Raw genomic sequence first — 15,120 nt, forward strand, 5'->3', positions numbered from 1 at the left:
TTCTTTCTGGCTCGCTGAAATCGCACTACTTCTTCCGCGGCGGTACTTAATGAACGGGAAATGTGGTTTGTTGAAGAGTGCTCTTTTAGAGCAGGTGTGAGAGTCGAGTACATTGGCCGTGTGATTGCAGCTTTTCGACGTTAAGCTTTCCTTGCATTTTTGGGCGCACATTTTTTGCTGCACAGAGGCGGGTGCGTACCTTGGCTGCAACAAGATACCTTTTATCTTTGATTTGATTCCCAGCACTTGTATTTGTAGACGTAAAATTTTAAACGTTTAATTTGTTTTTACAACAAAATTGATACAAAGTTACTGCCGGAACAAAGTATTGGCACAGCAAATTTTTCACAATATATGCAAAAATTTTTATTCTAATATTTTTCCGTCAATTTTGTATAAAATTATGGTTCATTCAACAACAAAAACATAAAAATATAATTCCTACACTTTGTGCAAAAGTTGCAAAAATGCAGCAAATTTTCCTGCAAATGTTAAACTTTTTTATCACATTTTTCAGAATTTTTTTCGAGTATGCAGTTTTGCAGCCCGTTAAATTCTAGTAAAAAAATGCAAGTTCGGAGTTAGGTGAAAATCGCATTGATTTTTGACAATGTTTTTTTTAAGGTGTTTTGAATTTTTTGCATATAACGTATTTTCGAAAAAGAAATTGTGTATGGAAGAGACTGCGTGGAAAAAATTGCCAAAAATCAACGGTAATTCCAAGCTACTTAAAACATATACTTTATTGTAATAAAATTGATTGAGCTTCAAATCTGCATACTCTAAAAAACTTGATTAATAAGTAGAAAATTTGCATGAAAATTTGCTGAATTTTCGCGAGTTTTGCACAAATTATGTTTTTATGTTTTTTGTTGTAGAATGAACCATATTTTTATAAAAAATTGGCGGAAAAATATTAGAATAAAAATTGTTGCATATGTTGTGAAAAATTTGCTGTGCCAATACTTTGTTCCGGCAGTGTACGTAAATATGTTGTATGCGAAACATTTAATCTTAAATAACTGCATTGAATGCTTTCAGAATGCCTTTTTATAATTGAAATTTATATGGTAGGTTGTAAACGATTTTGGCCGAATTGGGGAAGAAAATTGATAGGGGAAAAAAATGGTTAGTGGCAACGCTGAGGTCCGGTGTTTCGCGGTAGCAAAGTCGACAGGTTTATCGATCAAGATGACTATGGGCAGATGGTCTAATGCCAAGGTCAGCATAGGTCGCCATGATATGCTGTTTATCAGACCAGCGCTGACTATTGTTATGGCTGGCGAGCTGCAGCAGCTGCCCATAATCGTGGTGGGTGCGTCGTCGTTCATTGTGCAGAATGTCGAATCGTCTATCTGCTCAGCCAAGTGTGTTCCCCTACGATCATTTGACAGGCTTCAATGCCAAAGATCGTGGTGCGCATTAAAGTCGCCAACTACCATACGTTTTTCACCTCTGAAGAGCGCTCCTATTTCAGGGTGATATCCTGCCGGACAGCTGGTGACAGGGGGTATATAAACGTTAAATATTTCGAGCTCGACATCGCCTGACCGGATAGCAATGCCTTGACAGGATGGTATCCCAGCGGTCGATGTCTGCTTCGATTAGACGATACTGCACGGTGTGGTGCGTGATGAACGCTAGGCCACCGCCATTATCTCGCTCGCGATCTCGACGGTGCACATTGTATCCGACGCAATTCAACAAATTTTGAATTGCTGTGCAACTTCGTCTCTTGGATCGCGGTTATCAATATTCCCTGCCTTACCATGAAGACGGTTACCTCCTCGATCCTTCTCTGAAGTCCGTTACAGTTAAATTGAAGGAGCTCCGCGTGGTTCGGGAGACGTGTTGTTTTTCGGGGGGTGAGGGATATGTGTTGGGTGGCGTTGTTGTTGTTGTAACAGCATACATATTCCCCAGAGTTTTTGGGGATTGTTGCTGGAGTGACAGTCCTTGGCCAGATATAAATCTGGGTCGTTCCGGTTACGTAGACCCGACTGTCGTGGGTGGCGTCGCTATTGGCGCTTGCGACCGTGCAGCGCAAGACGGGCCCTCGAAGTTCCTCGTCCAATCTCGCGTGGTGGCAGACCTGAACATGCCCTGAAGTGGCACCAGCCAAGGCAGGTGTTGCACTTGACTGATGTGATATTACGGAATATCCTGGTCTGACACACCGTGCATATTGTTGGAGGAACCACGAGTTGTTGGCGGCGGCGTGTGGGTTGTGGTGCGGTTATGTCTGTTGTGTGGTCTGTCGTGGTTCGGTCTATTATGTTGTATTGTGGTGCTGTGGTGTTTGTGTTGAGCTGCTCAGGCGGACTGGGGTTTGCCGTGTAGGCAGCTCTGTTTGAACAGCAGGGGACCACAAAGGAACTGGTCCACTGTCGATGTGTCCGTAGGCCTGAGCAGACTCTAAGGTGACTCCACCCGTTGCAAGCCTTGCACTTGACTGAGGTGGAGTTGTGGTGTATTCGTTTGTGACATACACAGCAGGTGTAAGTTTCTGGCCCTAGGTTTGACTCGATGCCAGCCCTGGGCAGAAGAATACGTAGCAGGTATAGCCCTATGGACAAAGCCTGAGATATTTCACCGACCTAAACGGGGTTAGATCGCTGAAACAAAAACAGCCCTTGGTCGGGTAAACCCCAAGTCATTCCAGTACGTAGAACCGGCTGTCGTGGGAATGGAGATAAGTCGATCTTCCACTCAGGTGACGATATGTACATACCTTCAACTTAATAAAAACCAAATATAATAGCTGGAAAGATGATTTCTTTCAATTTGCAAGTCATTAAAAAACGAATGAAAATTTTGCGTGTGTTCAGAAGTGCATCAAGCCAAAGCAACAGTCTCTTTTGTTTCTAAACTACAATTAATGGAAATATCCAATATGCACAATCACTTTTAAGTGCCGAATTGGAACTTAGTTGCGTAGATAAGGAATATCCATAAATTATAGTTTAGAAGAGACTGATGCTTCGGCTTAATGCATTTCTGAACGCACCTTTTTGTTGCAGTTGCTGCAACATAGATACATACATACATATGTTAGGTTTGAAAGCATGCAGCTGACTCTCAGCTGAGCTGAGATACTCAATAATCGATTGGTAATCGAATGCAAATGAAAAATTTAAGGATTTTCATATTTCAAAATTTGAATTTTCCTCCGCTAGAACGGCTGGTTCACCCTCTGTTCGGTGTGTAGCCCACGATGAAGAGATTTATAGGGTGTTATACACTCGGAGGATTGCATTTGCCTACCGAGAGGCGGGCTGTTACAAGTTATATGTATGTACAAGTTGTATGTATATCCAATGATAACCGAGTTATATGCCAAAAGGTCGAGGATCATAGAATATCTGACCACGAAACAATAATGTTTCGACTAAATGTCAATAAACTTAACCCACTAGCTAAGGAGGCAGAAGTAATAACCTGGGAGAGATCCCTGCAGTGAAAAATTATCAATTGTTAAAACGAACCAACTTATAGTTAGCTTTTTGGCGAGATTTCGATTAATACCTCACTTTTAATTAGCTATGACAAAACCAACTTAAAGTGAATTGTAAAGTCGTGCAGGAGTCATGCAGACGCAATCGGGAGTTGGTTTTCTTTACAAGTTTCTATTAAATATCCTCATACAAAAATTACTTTCAATACACTTTTTTCTGAACTTCGCAGATTCTTTTTCATATTCAGGACAAATAAAAGGAAGATCGAAATTTTATACTATCATTTTGAAGTTATGTCTGACGGTGTTCGAATATGGGGCCACCCAGAGCAGAATATGTAAACAAATATGAAATGTAATAAAATAAAGTAAATAAATAAGTAAATAAAAAAGTAAAAAAACAAAAAAATATTTTGTTTTTCTTATAGATATTTTATGTCCAAAAGTAGTTAGTTACAAGTTAGTTGACATGTAATGCAGAGGTATCCAGGTCTGACTTTTTTGCGGCCATCGCCCCACAAAAGTAGTTAGCTTTTTTCGAACAAAATACACAGTTAATAGTTAGCACTAGTGTTCGCGTAAACAGACTAAAGTTAGGTATAAGCTAACGTCACTCCCTGCAGGGATATAACCCTGAGAACTTAACAAGTTTACTAAGGCAGTGCGATTTCTCGAACTTAAATTTGTTCGATGCTGACGGTATGGTGGAGTATATTACTCATTGCATTATGTGGGCCATGAGGCAGTTGACTTACTCAAAAATAACTCGCATTAGGCAGAGGAACAAATGGTATGATAGGCAATTGACAGAGATGAACAAGTATAAATCTAAATCCCATGAGAAAGCAGTGTTGTCAGGGTACTGGGGTGAATATAATTTACTGAGAAGCAGATATAAGAAAATGGTAAGGTGTAAAAAAATTAAATACTTTGAGCATAAGGTGGAAATAAATAAGGGTGACAGCCGACTCATGTGGAAATACTTAAAGGAGGTAGTCAATAACACGGAGGTCAAAGAAAATATTGGGGAAGTGATAATAAATAACACCAACTACGTAGACAGCTTTGAAATTGCGGAAAACCTAAATAATTTTTTCGTGGACAGCATTTTGGAAATACATACCAATATAGAGTGTGTAAACTATGATTTTTTCGAGCAACGAGCTCCCACAAGTACGCTAAAATTTGAAGAGGTCTCAACGGAAGACATTCTTCAAATTGCCAAAAAAATTAAGCGGAAAATTGGGGGAAACAACCTACTTTCTGAAGGTGTTATTAAGGACTCTGCTGATTATATGGGATATTTCTATGCCCTACTTATAAATAAGAGTCTCCACAGGACAGGATCAGTACCGGAAGAATGGAAAATTTCATCAATAGTGCCCGTCAAGAAAGTTAGGAAAACGGTTAAAGCTGAGGAGCTTAGGCCCATCAATACTCTCCCTAGCTTCGAAAAAATGCTAGAAACCGTTGTGAAAAACCAGCTACAGTACTATGTGGAATCCAATAAAATACTCATAAAAGAACAATCTGGATTCAGAGCTAAAAATTCCTGTGAGACTGCGCTGAATCTGGTGCTTTCTCAATGGAAAGAAGATCTTAACAGACACCTTAATGTAGTGGCAGTGTTTATTGATCTTAAAAGAGCATTTGAAACCGTTGATAGGGTCCGAATGTTGGATAAACTAAAATACATTGGTATAAAAAACACTGAGCTTGACTAGTTTAGAAGCTTTCTATGTAATCGTAGGCAACAAACAATAGTTAATTCAAAGATGTCTAGTAAGATAGCCGTAGACATCGGATTACCACAGGGCTCAGTTTTGGCACCCCTACTCTTTAATATATATATAAACGATATTAAAAGTTCTCTCAAACATTGTAAAATAAAACTCTTTGCGGATGATGCCTTGTTAACGATCAGTGATAGGGAACTACCAAATGCGATTGTCAAAATGCAAGAAGATCTTAATTCTTTGTACCAATGGCTGTGTTCAAATAAACTCAAACTGAATGTGAAAAAGACTAACTTTATGGTATTTTCCAGAGCGGCAAATGCTGACTCCATAAGCCGTGAATTAAAAATCAAAGATGAAAACATCGAAGAGGTGAAAATTGTCAAGTACCTAGGAATATACATAGACAACAAACTAAAGTTTGATGAGCACGTTGAGTATACAGTCAACAAAATTGCTAAAAAAAATTGGCCTTATAAAGAGATCGTGTAAGTACTTGGGAAGAAGATATAAAACGTTGGTGTACAGGTCTGTAGTAGAACCGCACTTTATATACTGCCCCACGATTTTCTTCCTAGCGGGGGACTCCCATGTAGATAAGCTGCAAAAAATGCAAAACCGAGCGATGAGATTCATCCTCAACAAACCGTATGACACACCAACACGATGTATGCTTGAAACCTTGAATTGGTTAAGCGTGAAGCAACAAGTTTTTTACCACGCTATGAAATTTGTGTACAATATTAAGAAGGGCAACCTGCCGGATTATCTTAGCGATAATCACCGATATATAAATGAGACGCATACATATTTGTTGAGAGAGAATAACAGCTTCAGACTCCCGAAGTATAGAACAGAAGTGGACAAAAAAAATATTTTCTATAAAGGCTTAAAGTGCTTCAATGAATTACACTGGTCGACGGCCAAAATTTACCAGAGACGCCGTTATGAAATTCGTATGTAAAATCACCCCCTGATTCCGAAAATCAAGGTTATTTTTAATTTTATGGTACCGTTTTTGAGATATTTGCAATTTACCGTTTTTGCAAAAAAAAAAAAAAAATTGGGTCCACTTAATCACTGGTAAAGAGAAAAAGTTGAAATTTGTGGTCCAGTGTTACCAGAGGCTATAAAAAATTGTGATACTATCACTCTTTTCAAGCGGCTGCTATTTGACTATTGTAGAACGCAGCCTACAAGATAGTGATGTATCAACAATAGCGTGGATTGGAAACTAGGCCTTTCCAACCACCAAGATATCGAGACTAGGCGGATCGGAAACTCGGCCTTTCCGACTACCTAAACCCTTAGATAATAAACAATAAACGAGCGGATTGGAAACTAGGCCTTTCCAACCGTCAACCGTCACGAAAGCGCGACTGGGTGGATCGGAAACTCGGCCTTTTTGACCACCCAGGAGATATCAATAAATGGAGTAACCCAAAAAGTATAGCGCGGATTGGAAACTCGGCCTTTCCAACCGTCTACATAACTTCCAGAAAATTGCATGCGTTTATATTGACATAAAATAATTGCAGTGATAAAGAAATAATGTTATTTAAAAATTTCTGTAGAGCATTTTGTATTTTGTATTTAATATTTAATATTTACATTTTAAATCTAAAATCTAATTATAAGAATGTTAAATCTTTGTTGCAATATAAGTCTAACAGACTGTAAAAAATAAATAAATAAAATAAAAAAATATTCAAAAAATGGATTGAACCAACAATTCAGCACTGCTTTTCGTTGCAATAATAAATGGTTAGTTTAATATTAGTATTAAAGTATAAACAACTTTATTTTTATGGAAAATATAATTTAAAAGGATAACAACGATTAGCAATGTGGCAATTGGGCATTCGGTAGTTATAAATATGGATCCCAACCTGGATAAAGACGGCATAGATTATGTTTGGAGACTGCATCATTTATTAACCTTTGAACTTGCACATCCGTATTGACTGTACTGGTTATGTTACTTAACCTTCCTTCCAACTTGTGTTGCACACATAGAAGAGCACGCTGGGCGGTTAAGTTTTTCTCATCATCTGTGAAAAGGGATTATAACAATAATACCATTGCACAATGGAGTTTCTTGTTGTTGCTCTCACCTTTAGCGCTAACCGTTGAAGGTACTACATTCCAAATATATAACGGATCATAAAGCAAAACCTCAAGTATTGTAATAATAGCGGATTGATTTTTTCGTAAAACTTCTAGTGTTGTTTGACATGCTTTCTTGAAAACTCCACCTGTTTCGCAAACACCCATGGGTGCAATCATATCGCGAGTAAGGCGAAATGGTACAGTTTCTGGAGTTGGCATTATTTTCCCCTGTTCAAACGCGATCCCTTTGATGATATAATTGCAGAATGTTTATTAAATAATAAACTTTATTCATAAGAAGTAAACATTCTGATCAAAAGAACATATGTATGTAATTACCGAAATCAATGTGAATTACTTCAGCTGTTTTCTCATCAATAAGTATATTTTGCGTATGCCGATCGCCAAGACCAACTATGAAGCCAACCATTGAATTTGCAGCCATACTAAAATAACACACAAAACGATTTAGAATTGAAATCCAATGTAATGGCTTATAAACAAATTACCTGTTTGTGTAAGCTAGTCTACGTTCAAACCAAACTCCTGGAACTCCAAATTTTTCAAGCAGAAAATAGTGGAAAACAGGCTTGATTTGTGCGCAAATTTGTTCGTAAACCAACAAACGCTTTTGCAAGTCAGATTTGAGATGTTGCTGAAAATCAAAAATGATCGATTATTAAATAAGCATATGTACGCATACCCATTTGTGTTGGGATGTCATCGTTTCCTAATACAAAATGGGTATTCATCTAAACGCGTAAATGCCTCGTTAACAGAGTAAACATGGCAAATAGAGTCCGACTGAAGGTAGATTTTTCGGCCGAACCGAACGTTCGGTTTTGATCCTGCAATCCGCCAATTACCGAAGCCGATGATTTACTTTAAAATTAAGTAAATCGAGCTGTTCCTCTAATTTGTGGTGTGCGTCTTGATGTTGTAGCATAAATGGAGGGACCTACAGCTTTACGCCGCCTCCGAACGCAACTGCTTTAAGTAACTTTAGGGAATGCTAGCCAATATTGAAAAATATCAGCACCCCTAAGAACTATTCTATATGTACATTAGACGGCATCACCAAAAAAAGTTGCGGTTTTTCCGCCCGGATTACAAAATTTATTATATTTTAAGACTTCCACCACAATATTTCGGAAAAATATTAAGATTTACGTGAGCTGGACCGATTGGAAAATACCTGCAAGATGGAGTTTTTTATGAGTAAAAATAGTTTCTTAAAGGATTTTTTGGAAACAAAATCCCCTCAGTTTAGGCTTTAAAAATCTAAATAAAAATATTTTTAATCTTTTTATTGAGCTATTTCGGAGATCACCACATCTCCTCATCAGACTTCTTTTTTCTAGACTTCAGCAGGGATCGAACCTGCGTAATCGATGTGCAAAGTCAGAAGCGTTAAGCACTGAGCTATGCACACCCTAAGTATGCAGTTTTATAGCCCATTCAAATTTAGTATAACAAAGTGCACGTTTCAAGTCGCTATAAAATCGCGTTGATTTTTGGTAATTTCTCGCAACCAGCTAAATCTAACCGGAAAACGGCTAAAATGGCCACACTGCCAATGATAGGCTGAGTTATCTAAGTTTTTCTTAAACCAGTCTTTGAAGAAAGTTCAAAAATAGTATCAAAAACCTCATTATTGTGATTCCGTTAAAAATTTTTTATTAAATATTTTTATGCAAATTTTTTAAGCTTAAACTGTTTTGTCATCTAAGGTAATTTTTTGCCAAAAATACTTAAAAAACTGTTTTTATTCACTAAAAACCTCTATTTTTGGAGGTATGTTCAAGTCGGGGCAGCTGACGTAAATCTTAAAATTTTTCGGAAATATTTTGGTGAGTCTTAAAATATAATAGATTTTATAATTCCGGCGGAAAAACAGTACCGATTTTTTTTGTATGGGGAGTGATGCAGTCTAATGTTCATACATATCGTTACCTTAATTCAGAAAGGCCCCCACCAACACTTTTTTCGAAACAGATTTTAGTAGGATATATTAAAATACACCTTCAATAAACATTTTAAAGTGTTAGAACCATAAACAACGGAGTTACACGCCACTTTTTAAAACGCCGTACCTGTTTTTGATATTCTTTTTATAATGTTTTTGGATTCTCCTGTTAAATAAAAAATTTGTTAGTTAGGGCCTTTGTGAATTAAGGTAACGATATATTCCTTAAAAAAATTTCGTACCATCGTATTATGACATTTCACACCGTTAAAAAATAGTTGGTTGCGGTTTCAAGTCCTCTGAACATTTATTCAGCCGTTAAAAACTTTACTACATACTAGGGATGTTGCGAATGTGGAATTTTAGACATCCGCGGATGCGAATGCGGATGCGGATGTCTAACAACTAACATCCGCGGATGCGGATGCGAATGCGGATGTCAAGTATTTTCAAGAAACAATTAGAATCTAGCATAAGCGAAATCGTTGTTTAAACAGCACTTACAAGCCAAACGAGATGTGTCAGGTTTTTCAAAAGCTTTTTAAAATGAAATCTTTGTTCTCATTCCATTGGCTGTTTCAGAATTTGGGGAACCTGTAACGTCATCAGCATTTTTTTATTGTAGTTTGGTAATTCATTTTTAATACTTTCTTCTGCGACTGGTTTGAAAAATTTGTGCTTATAGCGAGCTAAATAGGTGGATATGAATGAAAATTTTGAACAAAATTCTGTTTTCAAAGTCGTAGCTGCCATCCGAATCGGATCAGAATATTGTTATTTAAAAAAAAGCACCCCGTTTTTTATAAGTATTTGAATTATTGGAATTACGGATGATTAAGGGTCAGACCTATAGCTTTTTAATTATTTGAGCATCGATTCTCTTAATAGCCAGACATTGATCATTTCTGCTGGAAATCCTTATTGAAAGACCTTACTCTTTGACTTTAGATAGCAAAGAAGGGAGACGTAGGGGGACAGTTGTTTTACCACAGAAGTTTTTAGCCAAGGATCATATCCGTATGAGAAAAATACTGCCCGACAACCAAAAATTACTGTTTTTAAAATTTTTAATAGAAATAATTTCTCCAAAGAGCCCCATTTGAAATGGTTGAAACGAATATATGTAAAATCAAAAGCAAATCACGAAAATTTGGTTAAGAATTACAATGTACACTTTATTCTTTTGTAGTCGTTTTTTTTTTAAGATTGGTCCAAAAAATCATAATAAAAAAGAAACCAATGCAGGTACATATTTAAAGCATAGCATAAAATATTATTAAAAGGACTATGTTCTCTTTGACGTACGTCAAACTTTGACGAAAATGGAAAAATGGAAAAAAAATTTCCATCGATAACTTAAATTTGTGACACACAATGGCTAGAGGCGTCGCTTGAGTGCATTCTTTCATATATTTATGTATGTGCCAGTTTTACCGTTATATATTTTTTATCTACTCGTTTATTCCATGGGGTATTCATGCTTTATTTAAATTTCAAAAATTAAATTACTATACCGTCTTAAAAATCTGAAAATTCACTGCGGGAAATTTTTTTATTCTCTTTTTGTCTTCGCCTTCTCGTTTTTGCCTTTATAAGTTTTGAAAAAAGGATTTGAACGAACCATTATATCACATTCCTAGACAAGTTTTGAAAGAATATTTTCGATACTAAATTTTACTAAAACAAAGGCTGCGTTTCTTTATATATTCCGGATAATCCCATTTAACAGCCGGAATAAACAGAATACGTTTGAAATATACGTTAACATATCATCAGGAACGTTCTAAAGAATAAATAAACAAAAAAGTTTATTCCAAACGTTCAGAATGAATAAAGAAATTCAGCCAAAATGTTCAAATCAGCTTCATAAAGCTTCAAAAGTGTCATCGTTAATTAAGAAAGAGATGTTCTTAAATATCATAACTTTACGACACTCACATATTGAGTAGATTTGACTATTTACTTTATTATATTTTAATATGAATTATTTGTTTATAAAAATATTGTTTATTCCTTAACAAACACTAAATGAAATTAAGTTTTATCTTTGAACAACATTAAAAAAAATCGACAAACTTTCTATTTCAATTTGATCTCTTAATATTTTGCAGTTTTTTAGCAAATTCAATTTTAGTCTAATAAAGTGCAAATTTAAAGTAGCTGTGATTTACAGTTGATGTATGGCATATTTTTGACGATGTCGGTAATTTTCTTCCATATTATCTAAGTATGTTTGACGATTTTTTTAATGAAGAAAATGAGCAACGCCTTCATCAAAAAAAAAAATATTAAAAATCAACGATAAGCCGCAGCTATGTATTTTAAACTTGCGCTTTATTTGAATTGATCGGGCTACAAAACTGCATACTCAAAATATGTATTTATAGGAAATGTAATTAAAAAGCTTTACGAAAGTTTGGACCTTGGATTTATACGGGTTTTGTTAAAGTGTAAACAGCACTTTTATAAACAAATAATTAAAATTATATAATTTTAAGATAAATGGCCATGTATAAGGTTTTGATAAGCACTTGAAATGTCAAGTTTTAGTACTGAATTCAACTTCTTCATCCATTCATAATAACTTAAAAAAATTTGTTTGTTAAGAAGTGTATCTTAAAATATCTGCCTTGACATTTATGTTAAAAGTGTAAAATATGTAAATGTACCTACATAAACTTTCCCGTGAATACCATCAAAGCATTGGTCTTGAAGGGAATCTATGTATGCATGCATGCATATGAGCAAATTAAAAAGTCGATACAATTTACAGTCGAAAAGTACAGTTTTTGTATAGATTATAGATTATTTCCCAACACTATGGGGAACTAAGCAAAATGGCCTATTGTATTTCACAAATATTCAAATACATAATCCACCAACCGATAATTTTATATATTCATTACAAGATAATTTGTCATCAGTCTGAAATAAAATATTATAAATCGGAAGGGTAAAATAGTATTGTGTTATTAATTCAAAAATAAAAATTTTCATTTCACTGACGAGGGGGGAGGATCTATCCCCCCAAATCCCCCCGCCTGGCTACGCCACTGGTGCTAAGTATCAGTACTTAGTATGAACATTCGTTTTTTTTTTTGAGGTTTTGAGGAGGGTTGCCAGCTGTGGAAAATGTTAAGTTCAAATTATTTAATAACTTGAATAATAAATGAATTAATAAAAGATGTGCATCAATCGAAATGGGTTTGAAAAGGATTTATTTCTGAACTGTATTTAGGAGACCTGCCGCGTGGTTAAAAAATCAAAATCAATCTAATTTATTAGTTAATTGAATTATGCGTGACAATATCGGACGGCAGATGTTTAAAAAGATTTAAGTTTGAAAGTACTTCTAAGGCACTCGGCACAGTACGTGCCTAATCAAAGTAGAGTAATCGTTTCGTCATGCCGAAAGGAATGCATGACGACTCGACTTCTGCACACTTGCACGCCGTGCATAAGTCACCAGCTAATAAACACTTTCTACACATAACAAATTTTTGGGCCGCTCTTTCGCAACTACGCACTTCCGCAAATATTTCTGCTCGAAATATCATTCATTTTCAATTTACTTCTATTGAATTGACAAATTAATGTTATTTCCAACACAAAAAAAGTAAACAAATGACGATTTCAAAACTGCAAGCGCCTTACAATGTTGGGCGCTTCGATTCATGAAGCTTTTATGATTAGGCAAAAACATGATTTTGAATCGTAATGTACAGAGCTTCATTGAAATACATGTCTTCGGCATAGAAGCTTTATACTTTAGTATGCCGAAATGATTACACTACTATGATTAGGAGCTTAATGTGCGGAGTGCCTAAAGAGGGTTGCAACCTATTGAAGAGTCTAATTTATTTATCTTATGAAATATTAAGATAGGAGTTTCAAACGAAAGTCTTAACGAAAGTTTGAAAATATTTTTTGATTGGTTTTGTCACCTATTCGAAAAGTAATATATATCTTACTATCTACAAATATTAAGCTTGGTCCATATAGTATGTTTTTTTTAATCATGTGATTTTTACAGTTCTCTTTCCCACTGGAAATTTTGACAGATAGTCAGTATCACATCTCCGCGGAACAAAATGATCGCTTTACGCTTGAACAACGTTAAGAAATAACGCAAAAAATAATAAAATGGACAATGTTTTTGCTCGAAAATCGTATTTCCTAACGAAGCGCATTTGCATCTCGGGAGGAGGTTAACAAGCAAATATGACGCATCTGGGATCTGGAAACCCGCACGTGATAATTGGCCTATTTTTCTTTCGGCCCGCAGTACAGAGGCACGATAAACGATTTTTTGCAGCTGGAAATTGAAGACGCGGACTTGGACGATCTTTGGTTTCAGCACGATGGCGCGCTTTGTCCGCCAGCTGTAATTTGACGGCATTAAACTTTTTTTTGGTGTGCCGAGAAGGACTGCCATTATGGGAAGAATTCATGAACGGTTCAGGCCCTTAAGGTGAATATCAAGCAAGCTATTCGTGAAATAGAGCCCGAAACCGTCACCAAGGTCTGGAAAAACTGGGGTAACAGAATGTGCTACTACTCATTTGTTTAAATAAAATTAAAAAAATATTATATGAACCATCTTTTGGAAGGTCATCAGATCTGCTTTCATTGGTTTCTGAGATATAAGGGATAATTTGTAGTAAAATAATTTTTTCATAGTGAATTTTTCAATTCGTTTTTTTCCCTAAAATGCACAAGGTTTTTTTCCTTAATAATAATAATAGATTGGCGCTTACACATATGTATGTTAGTGTTTGGCCGAGCTTCTCCTCCGATTTGCGGTGTCCGCCTTGATGTTGATGTAAGAAAAATTCAAACTAAATGGAAGATAATAATAAATACAGTCTGTATTTATTCTTTATTTCAAAACTGATCAGTTTTATTCCAGACGGAACCCATTTATCCATTAAAAACCGGTATTTGTGTAAAATTTTAATATATAAGCCCTTTTAAATGAATTCAGAGCAAGTTCATCAATGCGGAAGAATATATTTCAAACTCATACCTGAGCAGACTAAACGCGGATGTGCCAAATGAGTGTCCGGCATCGAAACATCTCTTCGCATGCCCGGAAAACCCGACAACCCTAACGCCTTTGTACCTTTGGATCGACCCTATGGAGGCTGCACGCTTCTTAGGGCTGCCGTTATTGGAACTTGACGACAACGACTGAGATATTAACCGATCTCGGCGGGGTTGTTGTAGCCGCTACAACAACAACAATATATTTCAAACCAACTCTCCTAGAAATGGGCGTAGCAATTTTAAAACCAAAGTTCAAAAATTTTGATTTTATTGAGGATTTCGGTAGAATATCTATATTGCTATATTGCGCAACAAGTGTTGTTAACGAAGGGATATTCTGCAAAAAGCCGCAATAAAATCCGCGTTTTGCTAACTTTAGCCCCACAATTGCCACGCCCATTTCTAGGGCTTTGTCGCCTTAAAAAAAATCTTGCCGTACAATCTATTCTAAAATTTAAATTTTAGCAAAAACACGATTTTTAACACCTTCCTAAAAATATCCCATCATAAGTTTTCGAAAACAAATTACAAAAAATTGTTGACTCTCACAAAATAAACCATCTCGTCATAAAAAAGTAAAAATATTTAAAAAATAGTTCTTGAAAAACGCCAATTTTATATAACCATGTTTTTTATAGAGACTTAAACAAGGATGACGATGGTGTAATTTTAAATCCCTAATTTATTGGTCATCACTATGCAAATCAACTTCAAAAAGTTAAACTGTTAATAGCTAAGTTAGCTTTAGGACAAAGTTGACCATCTTATATATCGTCGATGTTTTTGCAAAACCGCCCATCGCCCAATTG

At 35.9% G+C, this 15,120-nt stretch overlaps 1 protein-coding gene across 2 annotated transcripts in view; it reads right to left on the reverse strand.

The window, feature by feature from the left end:
• Positions 1–6,959: 6,959 nt before the first annotated feature.
• The window catches only part of LOC118749451 (serine/threonine-protein kinase ATM), a 60,019-nt gene continuing 51,858 nt past the window's right edge, over positions 6,960–15,120 (reverse strand). Inside the window, exons 23-26 of one of the 2 annotated variants that reach the window (XM_036484251.1) lie at positions 7,809–7,954; positions 7,639–7,745; positions 7,305–7,544; positions 6,960–7,241 (exon numbers count right to left, since the gene is read on the reverse strand). In XM_036484251.1, the coding sequence (XP_036340144.1) occupies positions 7,060–7,241; positions 7,305–7,544; positions 7,639–7,745; positions 7,809–7,954 (675 nt within the window). In that variant the 3' untranslated portion in view covers positions 6,960–7,059. Of the gene's footprint in view, positions 7,242–7,304; positions 7,545–7,638; positions 7,746–7,808; positions 7,955–15,120 lie in introns of those variants that run through there. The other variant, XM_036484252.1, reaches the window with a different exon arrangement.

This window comes from Rhagoletis pomonella, unplaced genomic scaffold (assembly GCF_013731165.1).
Source record: "Rhagoletis pomonella isolate Grant_MI unplaced genomic scaffold, Rhpom_1.0 Rhpom_scaffold_00016, whole genome shotgun sequence".
Lineage (NCBI taxonomy): Eukaryota > Metazoa > Arthropoda > Insecta > Diptera > Tephritidae > Rhagoletis > Rhagoletis pomonella.